At 38.4% G+C, this 19,850-nt stretch overlaps 1 protein-coding gene across 1 annotated transcript; it reads left to right on the top strand.

Annotated features, from left to right (window-relative positions):
• Positions 1–791: 791 nt before the first annotated feature.
• NKAP (NFKB activating protein) lies at positions 792–18,972 on the top strand. The gene is made up of 9 exons (XM_055438760.2): positions 792–1,308; positions 3,882–3,962; positions 6,331–6,401; positions 6,704–6,841; positions 8,596–8,659; positions 10,055–10,164; positions 10,263–10,338; positions 11,403–11,552; positions 16,729–18,972. Exons 1-9 carry the CDS (start codon positions 923–925, stop codon positions 16,901–16,903), a joined length of 1,251 nt encoding a protein of 416 aa, XP_055294735.1. The 5' UTR covers positions 792–922; the 3' UTR covers positions 16,904–18,972.
• The last annotated feature ends 878 nt before the right edge of the window (positions 18,973–19,850 follow it).

Below are 19,850 nucleotides of genomic sequence, written 5' to 3'. Positions count from 1 at the left end.
TTTGCTTTGGCTCTGTCTCTTCATTCTTTCTGGAGTTATTTCTCCACTGATCTCTAGTAGTATATTGAGCACCTACTGACCTGGGGAATTCATCTTTCAGTGTCCTCCTATCTTTTTGCCTTTTCATGCTGTTCACGGGGTTCTCAAGGCAAGAATACTGAAGTTGTTTGCCATTCCCTTTTCCAGTGGACCACGTTTTGTCAATTTAGACGAAGCCCCTTTAATTTGCTTGGAATTGGAAAGAAAAAAACGGTGTGTGTGTTTGTGCCTTCTAAGTCACTTTAGTCGTTTCCGAATCTTTGCGACACTATGGGCTGTAGCACGCCAGGTTCCTCTATCCGTGGCATTCTCCAGGCAAGAATACTGGAGTGGGTTGCCATGCCCTCCTCCAGGGGATCTTCCTGACCCAGGGACGGAACCCACGTCTCTTCTGTCTCCTGCACTGGCAGGTGGATTCTTTACCACTAGCGCCACCTGGGAACTCATACTTACATGCATACATACATAGACATACAATTGTTTATTTACTTACTTTTAGTTACACAGTACTTATTGTTCATACAGCTGTTCAGTGACACGTATCCTGTGGCCTGTCGTCCTTCCCTTTAGGTCTTTCAACTCAAAGATGAAAAAAGTATAGTCTCATGTAGAGCTTAGAATTGAGCAGCCTCATTCGGAACCTGAAGGATGAGGAAACCTTGTTACCTCACCGGCTTCCTTACACGGCTACACACATCCCGTCCCTGAGTCAGTAGAACCGCCTAGGTCTGGGGAACGAATTTGCCGACGTACCCGGAACAAGGGTTCCTCAGGTTCTGGCGGCGGTACCGCTGCCGGTCCTGGGAGCCAGGGCAACGGAAAATTTTCCCAGGCTCGCGCGAGCGCCCCCTTCACCCACGGATTTAGGGACCCAGCAATAGCGATGGCTCCGGTGTCTGGCTCCCGCAGCCCGGAGTGGGAGGCCTCAAGCTCCGGGGGGAAGCGTCGCAGTTCTTCGAAGAGCCCTAAGCCTAGCAAATCCTCCCGCTCCCCGCGCGGCCGCCGCTCTCGCTCGCGCTCTTGCTCTCGGTCCGGGGACCGGAATGGCCTCAGCCATCAGCTGAGTGGCTCCAGTCAAGGCTCCCGAAACCAGTCCTACCGTCCGCGCTCGCGGTCACGCTCTCGAGAGCGGCCCTCCGCACCGCGCGGCGCCCCTTTCCCTTCTGCCTCCTCGTCAGCCTATTATGGCGGCTACTCACGCCCCTACGGGAGCGACAAGCCGTGGCCTAGCCTCCTGGACAAGGAGAGGGAGGAGAGCTTGCGGCAGAAGTGAGTGAGATGAACGCACTTTCTTTCGCAAGCCCACCAGCCTTTAGAGTCCGATTTATCGTTCATTCCGCACCCGACTATTCGCATTTCGCTCTCCCTGACTTGCGCGCGTTTTCATCCCTTGCTTCAGTCCACCCACGATAACGCCTTATTTATCCCTTTTCATCGTTAGGTTTTTCGCTCATCCTCCGGGTCCTTCATCTAATGCTCCGGTCTCCCTCCCGCTATCCCTTCCAGCCTCCTCGCTTGTTGCGGGCATGGTTATGAGCCTCGGACCTGCCAGAATTACAGCATTTACTTGGTTGTGTCGTTGTCATTAGTGATCACGTTTTCATTCCCCAGTAGACTGAGCCCTTGGTAGAGCCCAGTGTATTGATCACAAAATTTACAGTGCGGAGCACTGTGTAGGTGCGCAACCATTGCTTGTTGAATGATCAAACAGGTTTGAGACAATAGGATAAGTGAGTGGAGTTGTTTTGCAGCGACTTGGGAAAGGTAGAGATTTAAGGTTTAGATTGGAGGGGAGGAGAACCTCTGAAACGATGTTTGACTAAATGTAGAAAAAAATGATCTGCTAAACTGTAAGGTTGGACTACATTGAGAAAGATCTTAAGCGGTCTCAATCTTGACCATGAAAAATGAGGTCAGATTGAGATCAGATCTCCTTTAATGACAGTGAGTATTGGAGAGGAAAATGAATAGTTTAAGGAGAAAGGAAAAGAATTATAATTGTTTTGTAAGCTTTAATTTTTTTTTTACTTAAAAAATCGAAGTATAGTAGATATACAGTGTTTTTAAGTTACTGGTGTACAATAATATAGTGATTCACTATTTTTAAAGGTTATACTTCATTTATAGCAGTTATGTGCTTTGTAAGTCTTAATATCTAATGTTTATTGAGTGTTAAATTGTGTGTCAGGCGCTGTACTGATCATACTGTATGTGTTTAAAAATACAAGTAATTTAAAAGTGTAACAGGCATTGAGGGGCAAGTTAAGGTTTCAACAGTTGGGAGATAGCTTGAGTCTTTTTCTTCCAAAAGTGGGAGGCACTAAAGCCTAGTGATTAAGATGACAGACTCCAGAATCAGACTGCCTGAATCTGAAGCCCTCTTTTGTTACTTAATACTTGTGTGACCTTGGGCAAGTTACTTAACCTCTCTGAGTTTCATTTCTTCACCATTAAAAGGGAAAAATTAGCACAACAGCTTTTTAGAGATGGAATGATTTAGTGCCTGGAACACAATAAATTGCCCTTAAGTGTTAGCTGTAGTGTTTCGTGCATGGGAACAGAAACAGTACAAACAGTCCTGAGTTAGGTTGGAGACCGACTTCTCCAAATTAAAATTTCCAGAAAGTTACCCCCAGGCTGTGTCCATCAAAAAGCATCCAGTTTCCATACTAGACGTTCCTCACCAAAAGATGTCAGAATTCCTTGGATGAAATTTGCATTTGTACATTTAGAAGATAAATAATTTTAAAGTATCCATGAAGTCGGGTGGCAGGAGGGATAAGAACGTTACTGCTTGGTCTTTTTAGCCTGTCAAGCATTCTTCATCCTGTATGTATGTATTCAAAGTTTAGCTATAAATATGTCCTCTATTAGATTTTACGTTACTTCTAGTAGGAAACCTCAGTCTGACTCTGCACGATTATACCTTTTCCCCTGAATAAGGAAGAAAAAAATAATTTGTTTTAAAAAATCAAAAGGATTTTATTTCTTTAGTAAGGCTCTTTTTAAACAAGTGGAGTCACAGCAGCTGAAGTTTGAAGAAGTAAACCTTAGTTTTTGTTGTGTATTGTTTATGTGTTTATAAGGAATATCAAAAATTAAGAAATCACAAACAAAATAATTTTGTCTTCCAAGGGTAGATAGAGAATTTACTCCTTTTTGAAAAAAGAATTAGGGGAAAAACAGAAAACAAATGCTATATCTCATTGAGTAAATTTTTGTCATATAAAACTTTACTTTTACTTTCAGAGCTCCCTTTATTTTCTACTTCTAATGCTTCATTTTTATTTTCTTCATTAATTCCTGACTTCTTGAAAACGAAGGTTTGACCTTGTCATAAGTAGAGAATTCTCTTTACTTTCATAAGGATACATAAACAAATGAAGTTATTTTCAAATGTAAGACAATTTTTGTCACATATTGCAGATGACGAAATGAGCAATTGGGAGCTGTGGGATGCATGTACTGGAAATGACACACTGGACAGCCTCCCAGGCTAAATCTCTGGCCAGGCCTACCGGGCTGTCTGTAGTTTGTACTATTTGATAGAACATCAGATACATCAGAACATTAGATCCTAATGTTGAGTTTACTTTTTAAAAAAAAATTTTTGGCCATCTCTTGTGGCATGTGGGATCTTAGTGCCTGAACCAGGGATCAAACCTGTATCACTGCAGTGGTAGCACAGTGTCTTAACCACTGGACTGGCAGAGAAGTTCCTGAGTTTAAACGAAGATTTTATTCGTTTAAAGTTTAAAATGTAGAGGGAAACAGGACTTAACTGGACCCCTTTGAATCTTATAATACATTTAGTAAACAGTTTACCTGCCTGTCTCTTCTAGGAGACTAAGTGAGAGAGAGAGGATTGGAGAATTGGGAGCTCCTGAAGTGTGGGGACTTTCTCCGAAGAATCCAGAACCAGAGTAAGTGATTAAAAAATACATCTTTTATATGGTAGAAACCAACACAATATTGTAAAGCAATTATCCTTTAATTAATAAAAATAAATTTTAAATATATATATATATATATTTTTTGAATGCAACATTTGTTTAAATCCAGAGTCTATGGTCAAAATTTTTGTTAAGTGAAGAACTTTAACTGCAGCTCTTTTTTTCCCTCTTTCTTGTGATTTATGCTATTCTGTGCCTTGAGGTTTTTTGTTTTTTTTTTTATTGGAGGCTAATTATTTTACAATATTATATTGGTTGGTTTTGCCATACATTGACATGCATCCGCCCCGGGTGTACATGAGTTCCCCTTCCTGAACCCCCCTCCCACCTCCCTCCTCGCTTTATCCTCCCTCTGGGTCATCCCCGCACACCAGCCCCGAGCATCCTGTAACATGCATCAACCCTGAACTGGTGATTCGTTTCACATATGACAACATACATGTTTCAATGTCATTCTCCCAAGTCATCCCACCCTCATGCTCTCCCACAGAGTCCCAAAGACTGTTCTGTATATCTGTGTCTCTTTTGCTGTCTCGTGTACAGGGTTATTATTTGCATCTTTCTAAGTTCCATATATATGTGTTAGTATGCCTTGAGTTTTAAAAACATTAAACATACCTTAGGATTAAAACATGCTCCTGGTGGCTTTTAGCATGGTAATTGTTCTCTTTAAATTGTAATTCATGGGATGCTAATTTTCTGTTCATAGAAGGGTTCACTGTTGAAACAAATACATTTATATTATTTTGAATTATTTTTGCTCAATCCAGTAACTGATTAAATGTCAGACATTAACATTACAAAAAGTTTTAAAAAATGAATATACTGAGTCTGTTTAGTTTCCTGTATTCAGTATTATTAAAGGCCTAGTGCTTTTTCCTTTTCCTTATTTTTTTTTCCTCTGTGTTGTTGTTCGGTCATGTCCAACTCTTTGCAACCCTATGGACTGCGGCTTTTCTCTCTTTGGTGCCATTCAGAAGCTGCATCTACCCTCTGCTCTATTTCTGTGTTTTCTTTAGAGTTGAGACAAGGTGCTTGACAGGTAAACCTGTAATTTGCAACAGGGTGATAAAGCATTATTATCTGAAAGTTCTTTTTTCTTCTTAAAAAATTGTTGTTTTTTCCTACCCCCTATTATTTTTTGAGATATATTTGACATACAATATTAGTTTCAGACATGTTATAACATGATGATTCAATATTTGTATATATTACAAAATGATCACCATAGTATGTCTAGTTAGCATCCGTCACCATATATAGTTATAAAAAGTTTTTTCTTTTGATGAGAACTTCTAAGATTTAGTTTCTTATCAACTGTCAGATATGCAATACAGCATTATTAACTGCAGTCACCATGGTGTACATCACATTTTCATGACTTACTTATTTTATAACTGGAAGTTTGTATTTCTTGATCCCCATCATGTGTTTTACCCATGCCCTGCCCCCACCTTCTGCGCTCTGGCAACCATCAGTCTGTTCTCCGTATCTTGTGTGTGGTGGATTTTGTTTTTTAGATTTCACATATAAGTGAGATGTGTTATCTTTCTCTGTTTGAAATTTCATTTAGCAAATGCCCTCACAGGCTGTCCATGTTGTTGAAAATGGCAAGCTTCATTTTTTTTTAAAGATAAATAATATTCTGCTGTGGGGTATGCGTGTTTTTCTCATAGTTCCTTTATCCATTCATACATTCATGGATATTTGATTGTTTTAACATTTTGGCTATTGTAAGTAATGCTGCAGTGAGCATGAGAGTGCAGATATCTCTTTGAGATATTGATTTCAGTTCCGTCAGATATATATCCAGAAATGAGATTGTTAGGTGATATGGAAGTTCAATTTTTAATTTCTTGAAGAACCTCCATTCTGGATTCTATAATAGCCGTACCATTTTATATTCTCACTAACAGAGTGTAAGTGTTCCCTCTTTTCCATATTCTCACCAACAGTTGTTATCTTTTGTCTTCTTGGTAACATTTATCCATACAGGTGTGAAGTGATATCTTATTGTGGTTTTGATTTGCATTTCCCCAAGGATTAATGATGTTGAACATCTCTTCATTACCTATTGGCCATCTGTGTGTCTTCTTTGAAAAAATGTCTATTCAGATCCTCTGCTTATTTGTAAAATCACATCATGTTTTGGGGTTTTTTTTTTAAATATTAATCCCTTCTCGGATATGATTTGCAAATGGTTTCTCTCATTCAGTCCATGCTGCAGTCCCTGGGTTTGCAAAGAGTCAGACACAACTGAGCGACTGAACAACAACAACATTCAGTAGGTTGCCTTTAACACTCTTCTGATTCTTATTACCATTTTCTTTAAATTCAGCTCTGATGAACATACACCAGTAGAGGATGAAGAGCCAAAGAAAAGCACCAGTTCAGCATCTACTTCAGAAGGTATTTTTTTAATTGAGAGCTTTTTATCGAGGAATTTTGAAAAATATGTTTATAAATAGTTGAACATTAGACTTTTACTCAAATTGCCTGTCATCATTTCCTTTTCAGTATTTCAAATACAATAAAACTGATACTCAGAAATACTTCTGATACTTGTATATGTATGGCTGAGTCCCTTCACTGTTCACCTTAAACTATCACAGCATTGTCAATCGGCTATACCCCAGTACAAAATAAGTTTTTAAAAAAAATTTAAAAAGAAATACTTCTTTAGAAGTAATTTTTATTTGTATTTTATGTAGAAGAAAAAAAGAAGAAGAAGTCTAGTCATTCAAAAGAAAGATCCAAGAAAAGGAGGAAGAAAAAATCATCTAAAAGAAAACACAAGAAGTATTCTGATGATAGTGACAGCGACTCTGATTCTGAGACAGACTCCAGTGGTAAGAAAGCCAATATCATTCTGCCCGCCTTACTTTAAAACTAGTTTTACTTCTTAAAGTTTATTTTACTTTTATTTATTTTTGGCTGTGCTGGATCTTCGTTCCTACGTGGGGGTTTTCTCTAGTTGTGGCAAGTGGAGGCTATTGTTCATTGCAGTACACAGGCTTCTCATTGCAGTGGCTTCTCTTGTGGAGCTCAGACACTAGAGCGTGCAGGCTCAGTGGTTGTGGCACATGGGCTTAGTTGTTCCCTGGCATGTGGGGTTTTCCCGGACCAGGGATTGAACCTTTTTCCCCTGCATTGGCAGGCGGATTCTTAACCACTGGGCCACCAAGGAAGTCCAAAGCTTATGCTAGAAAAAAGATCTTTAAAATAATAATAACCAAGAGTTTTGAACATGCACTGACTTTGTGTCGGGCACCCTACTAAGTGCCTGATATGCACTATTGCTGTTTAATCCACACAGTCACTGTCAGACACATCTTCGAGCTGGGGAGACAGAGGACTTGAGCAGGTTATAAGTACCTCCTGCACCCAAGGTCACACAGTGGGGATTCAGAGCTAAGCGGTGTGACTCCAGAGTGGTTGTGTGCAGCTGCACAAGGCCTGCGGCAGAGAATCAAGTTGGGGTCAGTCTGTGAGGCAAGTGTGCCAAACCAGGCCATAGGGGTAGCATCAGCCCAGTGGAGCATCTCGTTTGTGAGATTCTCACACTCAGTGGGCAGCTTTGTGCGATTTTCAAAGAGGCACAACATAGGGGACCCTTCAGGCCAGCAGTTGATTTCTAGAAGACACTTCTTGTGGGGCTGCATCACAACAAAGCTGTCTTTTGGTGCCCTCCCCTGGCTGGTGATTGACAGAGGGTGCCTCCTCTGGGGACACATTTCTGTGGCTCTCTCATCACACGTACCCTGTCGCTCTCCTGCAGCGTCCTGTGCAGCCTCAGAATGACTTTCATCTCCTCACACTGCACGTCCTTTCTCCCGACTCTCCCGTGTGGTACAGAATCCGGCTGCCTACAGTGCCAGTCTCTCCTTGCATGCGGCTTGGCCTACTCGCTGCATAGATGGACATGCATTACTTTTGTAATAAAGCTGACTTTAGAAAGAACTAGCTTACGAGTCACCTTTTCATGGTCAACCATTCTTCACCCACCCTCTCCAAACCAGCCTGATAGTGAGACTCCTTTGTGTGCCCAGAATACCCCCCCTCCCAATTCCCTGTCACTCAGATTCTACTCACCCCCTTCCCTCTGTCTCCTCCACTAGACTGAGCTCCTGGAAAGCATCCTCCCAAACACACACATCATGAAGATGCTCAAACATCCAGAAAAGTGAAGGGGGTAGTGTCATTAATGCTTTGCTTGTCACTCAGGTGTACCATCTGTTAGCATTTTGACATGTTTACTTAAAATACGGATTTTGTTGTTGTTGTTGAGATATTCAAGGTAAATTACAAATATCACACTGCCACCCTAAATATCTTTGTGTACATCTTTAAACAATAAGGACATTTTCCTATCTAATCACGATACTATTATCTCATGCAATCAAGTTAATAATAATACCCTATAGAACCAAATACTTAGTGCAGCTTTAATTTCTATGTCCCTCATTCCTTGCACATTTCCTAACAATAAATGTTTGAATGAATTAAATTCTCTGTAACAACAAATAGAAGAGTTATAAGGTATTTATCTACTCAAAAGTATTAAGGTTTTAGAGTTTAAATTATAATATGCTTTAATTTGCAGATGAAGATACAAAAAGGAGAGCAAAGAAAGTCAAGAAAAAGGAAAAGAAGAAGAAACGCAGATCGTTGGTTTTTTTCTTTAATTTTTATTATAGAAAATTTCAAAAATATATACAATTATATAAAATAGTATAATGAACTTCTGTGTAACCATCACACAGCTTGAACAATTATCAACTTATTGACAGTCTCTGCTGTCCACCCCCACTGTTATTTTGAAACTGGTCCCAGATATCATTTCATCCATAAAGCTGCAAGTTTCTCTAAAAGATAGGCATTCTTTAAAAAAAAGTGCAGTACTATTAATCCACGTAAAATATTTAATAATAATTCTTCATTCAGGTCTCAGCAGTTTTTCGAATAGTTTCCTCAAATTAGAATCTAAACAATGTACATGAATTGTGATTGGTTGATAGGTCTTTTCCATCTCTTTAAATAGATAGCTTTCCCTTCCCTTTTTCTTCCTGCAGTTTAGTTGTAGAGGAAACAACATCATTTGCTCTGGAGGGTTTCCTGAAGTGTGGATTTTGCTGGTTATATTCTTGTGGTGTCCTTTTAACATGCTTTCTGTCCTTTATATTTCCTGTAGATTGATAGTTAGGTCTAGACACTTGATATAAGGTTCAGATTTGAGTTTTTGGAAGTACTGTGTACTTCATAAGTAGTACTGTGTACTTCCAGCAGTAGGCAGATAATGTCTGGTCATCTCTTTTTGTCATATTAACCTGCATCAATAGTCTTTGTTTAGGTCCCTTACTTCATTAGGGATTGCAAAATGATTCTTCATTTATTAGGTAAAATAATTTTATATGAAAAGCCTACCCTTATTAACTATTTGGTTACCCTGAAGTATAGTTGGTATAGAAAGTGTGGAATAATTGCTTACTTGTTTTATGAGTTTTCAAAATAATGAATTGAGGTTTTTATCATCATGAGCCCAAGGATTCAAATATATTTGATGTGTTTTAATCCATTATACTGAAAATTACTGATATTCAAATTGTAAGAGCTGTTTTCTTAAACTGCTTTATTTCTGCTATCTTTCTACAACATGAGAACTATATTTTATTGTTCCATTGAAAGTGAAAGTGTTTGTCACTCAGTCTTATCTGACTCTTTGTGACCCCATGGACTGTAGCCTGCCAGGCTCCTTTGTCCATGGAATTCTCCGGGCAAGAGTACTGGATTGGGTTGCCATTCCCTTCTCCAGGGGATCGTCTCAACCCAGGAATCGAACCTGGGTCTCCTGCATTGCAGGCAGATTCTTTACCGTCTGAGCCAGCTTATAGTGAAATATGATTTGCTAAATAAGTTAAATTTTTTGATACAAATTCTTCTCTAACACATTTGAATAAACTGAGCATCCAAATCATTTCAATTAGTCTTCCGTTGCCTTGAAAAAGTAAGATGCCCATTAACCTAGAAATATTAAATCAATTTATATCAAATTATCAATGCAGGAAGAAATATAAGAAAAAGAAATCTAAGAAGAGCAGAAAAGATTCCAGTGACTCAAGTTCTAAAGAGTCCCAAGAAGAGTTTCTGGAGAATCCCTGGAAGGATCGATCAAGTAGGTTCTTCTGATAGACTTTGACTTCAGAACAGATAAAACACTGAATTAACTGATTAGTCGAAATGTGAACATGTTTCTGAATATCTTTCCTGCAGAGCCTGAAGAACCCTCAGATTTGATTGGCCCAGAGGCTCCCAAAACACTTGCCTCTCAAGACGATAAACCTCTGAAGTAAGTAAGAGCATGTTTATAATCTCTAAAGTGCCTTCCCAAAAGTATGGTCCTAACTTACTCTTCCAAGTATATCTTTCACTACTCCCTGATTTAGACCCAAAGTTTCTGTGCACTTTCACCTTACTTCTTCCTCCAACACGCCTTCCCTTCTTTTCCCAGTCCTGGTTTCTTCACTAATTCCAATTCCTTCCTGTTAAAATCCTTAACATTTCTCAAAGCCTTTTTCAAATGGAGGGGCATGTGCTGATTCCCAATACCTTCCCTCCACGTGTTGGTGTGATTCCTACCCCTCTTTAATTCTTTAGTACTCACAGCGTTTTCTTTTGTGCGTTGTAATATATATTCTACATTGTATTAGTGTTATATCCTTATTAATATATAAATTCCACAAGAATAGAGCTTATTTTTACTGTATATTACAAGCTTTGAGTTTAATAGATATGAAGAATTTAGTGAATTGAATGAAGGGGTGGTAGTTTTTGTTTCTGCTTTTAAAAATTTTTTCTTCAAGTGTACTAGGTCTTAGTTGTGGCATTTGGGGTTTAGTTCCCTGACCAGGGATTGAACCCAGGCCCCCTGCACTGGGAACGTGGGGTCTTAGCTATTGGACCACCAGGGAAGTCCCAGGATGGTAGTTTTCAAAGTCCCCTTGAATGAAAGTTAATAGCGAACTGTTACTGTATAGCATTATTATTGGCTATAAGTCTAAAAAATATGTTAATTTGAGATATATGATTTCTCTACTTTGTATTTAAAGGGAAAAGGAATTCACTGGAGGCAGAAGCAATAAAGACAATAGCTGTAGGGAAAATTAATCCATAATTGTAAACCATGAATATATGCTCACTAACATCAGTCCTTTTATTCTTCCAAAGTATCTCTGCATTTCTGGGTTAGTTGTATAGGTCACAGTGCAGTGTTCCCTAATTAAATTAAGGTAATTTACATTAGGCTTCCCAGCATGCTGCCCAGCAACTCTTACTCCTACTGTTTTCTGAGAGAAATGTTTTTTGTGCTTTCTTTTATAATGAACCTTTTCTTAATTCTATATTACTTTGTAGCTATGGGCATGCTCTGTTACCCGGTGAAGGTGCAGCTATGGCTGAATATGTAAAAGCTGGAAAACGTATCCCACGAAGAGGTGAAATTGGCTTGACAAGTGAAGAAATTGCATCATTTGAATGTTCAGGTTATGTAATGAGTGGTAGCAGGTATGTTCTTGGCAATGAGGTCAGTTTCCTTTATAACTACCAAAATTATATTTTGGTGATATATTTTCGTTAAGTGTCCATTTCTAACGAAAAGTAGAGTATAAATGTTGGTTTGTTATTGGTTTAATTGGTACAAATATAGTTGTCTAAAATTCCAAGTGGTATGCAACTCAATTGTATCTCCAGCTTCAAAGAACTAGTCTTTCCAGTGTCCTTTTCTAGTTCATAGTTTGATACAGATAGTTTATCTTCTGGAGGAGATAATTAAATTCAGTTACTTATCAGTGCCCCATGAGCATTGTGGCATTCTGGTAGTTAAGAAAGCATTTTAGTAAGACAGTAAAAGTTTCTGAGTTTGCCTCTAGTTCTCTGTGGAGAACATGGACTCTCTAGTCCTCTGGACACTGAGAATGAAGAGTTAAAAAGGATATGACAGAGGTCAGTTTCAGTGTGAGAAAAGGAATATAAAATGGGGAAGAAAAAGCAAAATAGCAGGAAGAACAAGGAGAGTGAACTAATAGGGTTAATACCAAGATCAAACTGAATTTTAAAACTTCATAAACTTTTTTTTAATTTATTTATTTTAATTGGAGGCTAATTACTTTACATTATTGTATTGGTTTTGCCATACATTGACATGAATCTGCCCCGGGTGTACATGTGTTCCCTATCTAAAACTTCATAAACTTTTAAAAGTGAGCAAATATTTGCAGGACCCCTGAAGCATCTTCAGAATCTTGGAATTCTGAGGACTGACATTTGAAAACATTATATCTAAGAACCAATAAGACAAGAAAAAGAAATGAGAGGCACAAGAATTGGAACAAAGGATGTAACACTGTCACTTTTTGTGAATGATAGAAAATCCTAAGGAATGTTTAACAAATGGTTAGATATAAAGTTAATACACAAAAATCAATTGCATTTCTGTGTACCAGCAACAAACAACTAGAAAATACAATTAAATGAAAGGAAAACATTTATTATAACAGTATCATCAGAGAATATGAAGGACTTAGGAGTAAATCTTAACAAAAGAAGTCTAAGATCTTTACAGGCAAAACTATAAAACACTGAGACATTTAAGAAGACCTAAATAAATGGAGATATATCATGTTCATGAATAGGAAGGCAATACTGTAGAATTACCAGTTCTTGCAAAATTAAAATGTTAGACTAAAGGGCCAAGAGTAGCCGTCTCATTTCTGAAGAAGAGCAGGAAGGTGATTTTTCCTACTGATATGAGAGCTTATTATGAAGCTTGCATCACTTCACTTCAGAAAGAGTAGGGAAACAAATGAACTGTTCAGTGGAATAAAATACAGAGCCTGGTAGAGTTATGCATGTATGGAACTTCATTACATGAAAGAGCTGCTTTCTCCAATCAGTGGGGAAAGAAGGAACTAGGCAGTAAATGGAGCAGGAAGAAAATGGTCACCTGTATGGAGAAAAATGAAAGTAGAACCCTTTATCACTGTATTTAAAAGTCAGTGTAGCTAGATTATGGACTTAAATGTCAAAAACAACTTCATTACTCTTAGTATAGAATATGAACAGATATCTATTAGATCTTGGGGTGGGGAAGTATTTCTTAAAGAACAAAAAATGCACCAACCACACAATAATATATTGATAACTTTACCTGAGGTAAAAGCAACAACTTTTGTCCATCAGAACATCTTAAAATAAGTGAAAAGACAAGTTCCAAGCTGGGATAAGATCTTGTAATACACACAACTGACAAAGAGTCAGTACTGAGAGTATTTAAAGAATTTCTGTAAACAAAAGGAAAGTGAGAAAATGACACAAACAGGCATTTGTCATAAGAAAAAAAATAAATGGCAATACATAAAAAGATGTTCATGTTCTTGATCAGATCATGAACTCCTTATTGCCAAATTCAGACTTAAATTGAAGAAAGTGGGGAAAACACTAGACCATTCAGGTATGACCTAAATCAAATCCCTTATGACTATACAGTGGAAGTGAGAAATAGATTTAAGGGACTAGATCTGATAGACAGAGTGCCTGATGAACTATGGACGGAGGTTCGTGACATTGTACAGGAGACAGGAATCAAGACCATCCCCAAGAAAAAGAAATGCAAAAAAGCAAAATGGCTGTCTGAGGAGGCTTTACAAATAGCTGTGAAAAGAAGAGAAGTGAAAAGCAAAGGAGAAAAGGAAAGATATACCCATTTGAATGCAGAGTTCCAAAGAAGAGCAAGGAGAGATAAGAAAGCCTTCCTCAGTGATCAGTGCAAAGAAATAGAGGAAAACAATAGAATGGGAAAGACTAGAGATCTCGTCAAGAAAATTAGAGATACCAAGTGAACATTTCATGCAAAGATGGGTTCAATAAAGGACAGAAATAGTATGGACCTAATGGAAGCAAAAGATATTAAGAAGAGGTGGCAAGAATACACAAAAGAACTGTACAAAAAAGATCTTCACAACCCAGATTATCACAATGGTCTGATCACTCACACTCAGCTAGAGCCAGACATCCTGGAATGTGAAGTCAAGTGGGCCTTAGGAAGCATCACTATGAACAACGCTAGTGGAGGTGATGGAATTCCAGTTGAGCTATTTCAAATCCTGAAAGATGATGCTGTGAAAGTGCTGCACTCAATATGTCAGCAAATTTGGAAAACTCAGCAGTGGCCACAGGACTGGAAAAGGTCAGTCTTCATTCCAATCCCAAAGAAAGGCAATGCCAAAGAATGCTCAAACTACCGCACAATTGCACTTATCTCACACGCTAGTAAAGTATTGCTCAAAATTCTCCAAGCCAGGCTTCAACAATTCGTGAACACAGCAATTCGTGAACTTCCAGATGTTCAGGCTGGTTTTAACAAAGGCAGAGGAACCAGAGATCAAATTGCCAACATCCGCTGGATCATGGAAAAAGCAAGGGAGTTCCAGAAAAACATCTATTTCTGCTTTATTGACTATGCCAAACCCTTTGACTGTGTGGATCACAATAAACTGTGGAACATTCTGAAGGAGATGGGAATACCAGACCACCTGACCTGCCTCTTGAGAAATCTGTGTGCAGGTCAGGAAGCAACAGTTAGAACTGGACATGGAACAACAGACTGGTTCCAAATAGGAAAAGGAGTACGTCAAGGCTGTATATTGTCACCCTGCTTTTTTAACTTATATGTAGAGTACATCATAAGAAACACTGGGCTGGATGAAGCACAAGCTGGAATCAAGATTGCTGGGAGAAATATCAATAACCTCAGATATGCAGATGACACCACCCTTATGGCAGAAAGTGAAGAGGAACTAAAAAGCCTCTTGATGAAAGTGAAAGAGGAGAGTGAAAAAGTTGGCTTAAAGCTCAATATTCAGAAAACTAAGATCATGGCACCTGGTCCCATCACTTCATGGGAAATAGATGGGGAAACAGTGGAAACAGTGTCAGACTTTATTTTTCGGGGCTCCAAAATCACTGCAGATAGTGATTGCAGCCATGAAATTAAAAGACACTTACTCCTTGGAAGGAAAGTTATGACCAACCTAGACAGCATATTAAAAAGCGGAGACATTACTTTGTCAACAAAGGTCCATCTAGTCAAGGCTGTGGTTTTTTCCAGTAGTCATGTATGGATGTGAGAGTTGGACTATAAAGAAAGCTGAGCACCGAAGAGTTGTTGCTTTTGGACTGTGGTGTTGGAGAAGACTCTTGAGAGTCCCTTGGACTGCAAGGAGATCCAACGAGTCCATCCTGAAGGAGATCAGTCCTGGGTGTTCATTGGAAGGAATGATGTTGAAGCTGAAACTCCAATACTTTGGCCACCTCATGCAAAGAGCTGACTCATTTGAGAAGACCCTGATGCTGGGAAAGATTGAGGGCAGGAGAAGGGGACAACAGAGGATGAGATGGTTGGATGGCATCACCCACTCAATGGACATGGGTTTGGGTAGACTCCGACAGTTGGTGATGGATAGGAGGCCTGGCATGCTGCGGTCCTTGGGGTTGCAAAGAGTCGGACACGACTGAGCAACTGAACTGAACTAAACTAAAAAAGATGTTCATAATCATTGGAAATGGAGATCAACTTATGGACATATGGTTTTACACCCATTCGATAGAAGTTCAAAGTTCTAACAACTGCAAGCATTTGATAGGATGTGGGTCTATATGATCTCTTAAGTATTGCTAGTGGTGGTATACATTGATAACAGCCATTCTGGAAAACAGTCTGATGTTGTCTTGGAAAGTTGAGCATTCACATATTTTATGACCCAGCAGTTCCATACCTGTGTACCCAAGAGGATCTTTCCTATGTACTGGGAGATGTGTATATGGATGTTTACTACAGCATTATTCATATAGCACTTTCTGTTCCAGATCAATTCCTCTACTCACTGTACCCTGAGCAACCTAAACACATTGTCATCTCCTTGACTCCTTGACCTGCCACACCCCCACCTTCACACTAACCTGAAATGAGTCTCCCATCTTCGCCTTACTCAGATTGCTGTGTTTTCCTAGGCATAGTTCAAGCTTCATCTGTAATTGATTGTGTAGGCTTGCGTACATACACATAAAAGCAGCAGGTTTTCGTGAAGTTTTCCTTCTAAATAAGCAGACCTAGTGGAGACGATCTAAGAGTTTCCCTCTGCCTCAGAGCCTATACTTTCCTGATTTGGCCCTTGGGCTAAAATCCCTTCTTTCTTTTCTGTGAGCTGCTACTGGATTCTAAGGAAGTTAAATCTACCCACAAAACATCCAAAGATTCAGTTGTATATTTAAACCTAGTTCTTTTGGTTATAGGATGAATTAGAACTCTGAAGAAGTTCTACCAGCTAGGTGACAACTTAAATCTTATCTGTCCTACTATCAAGTCTGCATACCACTTAGGAAGTTTAATAATTTGCCTGTTTGCTTGTCTTACTGGAAACAACAGAACTAGACTTATGCCCTTAGAATTCGAAATTAATAACTTTATTGACAGAACCTCAGAGATCATTATTTACATACTAAAAATTAATCAAAGGACATGTCAGCGGATAAAATGAATGATCCTTGGAAAATCTAACCCATTAGCGAAAGTTTCTATTTGTCACCATTTTAAATTGACTACTCTGTATTAGGAAAGGATTAGTGAGGAAACACTATGAGAATAATTACTGAGAAATTAAGCCAAAAATACAATTATCTCCAGGCATCGCCGAATGGAAGCTGTGCGTCTGCGAAAAGAGAACCAGATCTATAGTGCTGATGAGAAGAGAGCCCTTGCATCCTTTAACCAAGAAGAGAGACGAAAGAGAGAAAACAAGATCCTGGCCAGTTTTCGAGAGATGGTATACAGAAAAACTAAAGGGAAAGAGGACAAATAAGGATTTTCTGATTGTTCATCAGATGTTTTTAACAACAAAAAGAAAGTTTGGGTTCCATATATACACACACAAAAAGATTATGATCTGAAAAAGCTTTACAGTGCTACTGTGCCTTCTATTTAATTCTTTCAGTCCTATAAAAAAGCTGCGTATTGATATAACTTTAGCAAGCTCTTTGGGTTATTTTGGATTAACCAAAACAACTTTCTGGTTTTAAAAATCCAAATTATGAGTGAAATTCGACTGTGTTGGGGGAGGAGGCATTGCGAGAAAGTGCTGGTAAAATGAACTAAATTGTTGCATTATGGGACAGTGCTGCCACGAGTTCTACATGATGCCCACCCCAACTGAACTTGTGGGACGTTACCATTCCTCTATGTTGAATGTCATAAAGGGACTTGACAGAAACATACAGGAGGCCACTTTTGTTAACAGAAAGAAGGCATGGCTGAAAAAAGCAAATCTAGAATTTGAAGATTGACTTGTATATTACAATATGTTGTCTGCTCTGGAAATAATGTATTTTGATTTTAGTCCCTACCTCCACCCCAAAACCAACCAACAAGCCAAACAGCAAACTAACCTACAGACTTACTGAATTGAAAATGTGAGCATTAGGTTTAAAATTCTTAACAGGTTACTTAAGAATGGCTTTTTCAAATATAAAATATTGGGAAGCCTATCGTGTAAATTTAAGTACATTATTTCCATCTGAATTGTGTTTAGATCATTATTTGAACACTATAAATGAATAGGAATCAATAATAATCAGGAGTTTAATAAGGAAAAATATAATGAATCATTGTTTTAACTTCATTGTGTCATAAGGATGAAGATAATGTGGTATTAAAATTTTTTTAAGTCTGTACTTCATGTAACATGCAGATTTCATTTTAAATATTCTTAAACTTTTTAGTTTCTTTTTTACATCTGTCATTCAGGTTAACTTCTCACTTTATCACTTTTTTACGGCTACTATTGGGGAAAGTGAAAAATTCTGGGATTATGAGATCATGATCTTTTTCTTCCCTCCTTTTGTTAAAGTTTAGTTGTTAAGACGTAGGAGGGAAGCGGGGAGGGGATAGTAGTTTTGGCTGTTTTTGTTAAGGTTGTTTTGAACTGCATTATTATGTACCTAAAATAAGTTTAAATTATCTGAATGATGGGGAATTTTAGACTCTGCTGTTATAAAATGACCTCTCTCCTTATAAACTAACTTCCCAGATGACTCAGATGGTAAAGAGTCTGCCTGCAATGCAGAAGACCTGGGTTCGATCCCTGGGTCAGGAAGATCCTCTGGAGAAGGGAATGGCAACCCACTCCAGTATTATAATAGTTGAAAGTATTTTTTTAAGTTTTAAAATAAAACAGTGAAAGTATACTTGATATACTTTATTAGATAAAAAATTTACTGCTTAACATATATTCTAGGAAAATGTCTACCTTTAACCCACAATTAATGAACTAAACAGCCAGTTGGCGCGTGGCAACATTTCTGATGCCTGAATTTGGAATGATTGTGATTTGTTGTCATTGTTGCCTAGCCTAATAAATCTATTCTTTCCAAAAGTTGAAACTAGGTCCCAAATTTGAGTCATAATCTGTCCATTTCCCTGTGTAATAAAATGTAAATTTTTATTTCCCATTTAAAAATTTTATTCTCAGGAATTCCCCAATAGTCCAGTGGTGAGGACTCCATGCTTTCACTGCCGAGGGCCCAAGTACAATCCCTTGTCAGGGAATTGAGATGCCACAAACTGTGCAAAAGGGTGCCACATTTTTTAAAAATTTTGTTCTCTAAGAACATTAGTTTTTGTTACCAGTTCCTAGAGACTGAATGGGGTTGTTCTCTGATTTTCATTCAGTAGGCAAGGTAGTTTAAATGCAACAGATGTTAACAACTTTTTATTTTGTATTGGACTATAGCTGATTAACAATGTTGTGATAGTTTTAGGTGGACAGCAAAGGGGCTCAGCCATACATAAACATGTATTCATTCTTCCCCAAATTCCCCTCCAATTGCCTGCCACATAACATTGAGCAGAGTTCCCTGTGCTATACAGTAGTCCTTGTTGGTTATCCATTATTAAATATAGCAGTGTATATGTGTCAATTCCAAATTCCCTAACCCTTACCCCCATCCTTCCCCCTAAATGTAACTATTTTGTGATATGTGAATATTATGAATTTCCATTGGATTCTCCTGTCTCCTCCACAGAGTAGATACTCAATAAATGCTTATTGAGTAAATGAAAGAAAATATATTAATTTATTTCAGAAATTTATCATATTTTTCATTAAGATTTTTTTAGGAAAGATCTGCCAAAGAATAGCTTCAGTAGCATATTCTTTGGGAAAGAGGAGGGAAGAATAAAAGGACTAAGAGTATTTTATTTTCAGCCCATTAGAGTTACTGCTTCAAAGTGTGTTTTAGTCACCTGAGCCATAAGTCAAATGGGAAGGCTGTTGTATTTGAAATATATTTTTTTGTTTTCCAAGGAGACCTACCTAGTTCTCCCACCTCCTCACCTGTTGCTCTGATAAGATTTTCCCTCCTTTTCAATTTATTTCACAAATGTAACAGTTGAAGAAGAAAGAAAAATTACCCACAGTTTTACCCCATCAATTGTCTTTAGTATTCTGTGTTCCTTTCCAGTGCTTGTCTACATAAATACATATTCTGATATACCTATAAGTAATCACTCGTAATTTTGTCTTTGGTGTTTTAAAATCTTGCAGCCAGGCAAGATCAGCTTCATAGGGATGGTAGGAACAAATGATCTGGTGTAAGGATGGAAGAAGGCCAGAAATAATAAGGGTGGTGATTGAACCTTCCCTGTTTCATCAAGCCAATCCTCAGGCCACCCTGGTGCCATCACAGTTGTGACGCTGTGTTGTGGTAGGCAGCATGCCCAGTTGCAGAGTTTCAGAATGTATCGTTTAACAG

Source organism: Moschus berezovskii, chromosome X (genome assembly GCF_049115385.1).
Source record: "Moschus berezovskii isolate FMDL1 chromosome X, NW_MosBer_1.0, whole genome shotgun sequence".
Lineage (NCBI taxonomy): Eukaryota > Metazoa > Chordata > Mammalia > Artiodactyla > Moschidae > Moschus > Moschus berezovskii.
The sequence above is the reverse complement of the archived record's forward strand: the minus strand, read 5'-3'. Positions and strand labels throughout refer to the sequence as shown.

What these genes read in the sequence shown, in the direction of transcription:
- NKAP (XM_055438760.2), top strand. Translation starts at nt 923, where the DNA reads ATGGCTCCGGTGTCTGGCTCCCGCAGCCCGGAGTGGGAGGCCTCAAGC. An exon ending in CCGAAGAATCCAGAACCAGA is followed by an intron (nt 3,963 to 6,330) that starts GTAAGTGATTAA and finishes CTTTAAATTCAG; the next exon opens with CTCTGATGAACATACACCAG. An exon ending in AAGAAGAAGAAACGCAGATC is followed by an intron (nt 8,660 to 10,054) that starts GTTGGTTTTTTT and finishes TTATCAATGCAG; the next exon opens with GAAGAAATATAAGAAAAAGA.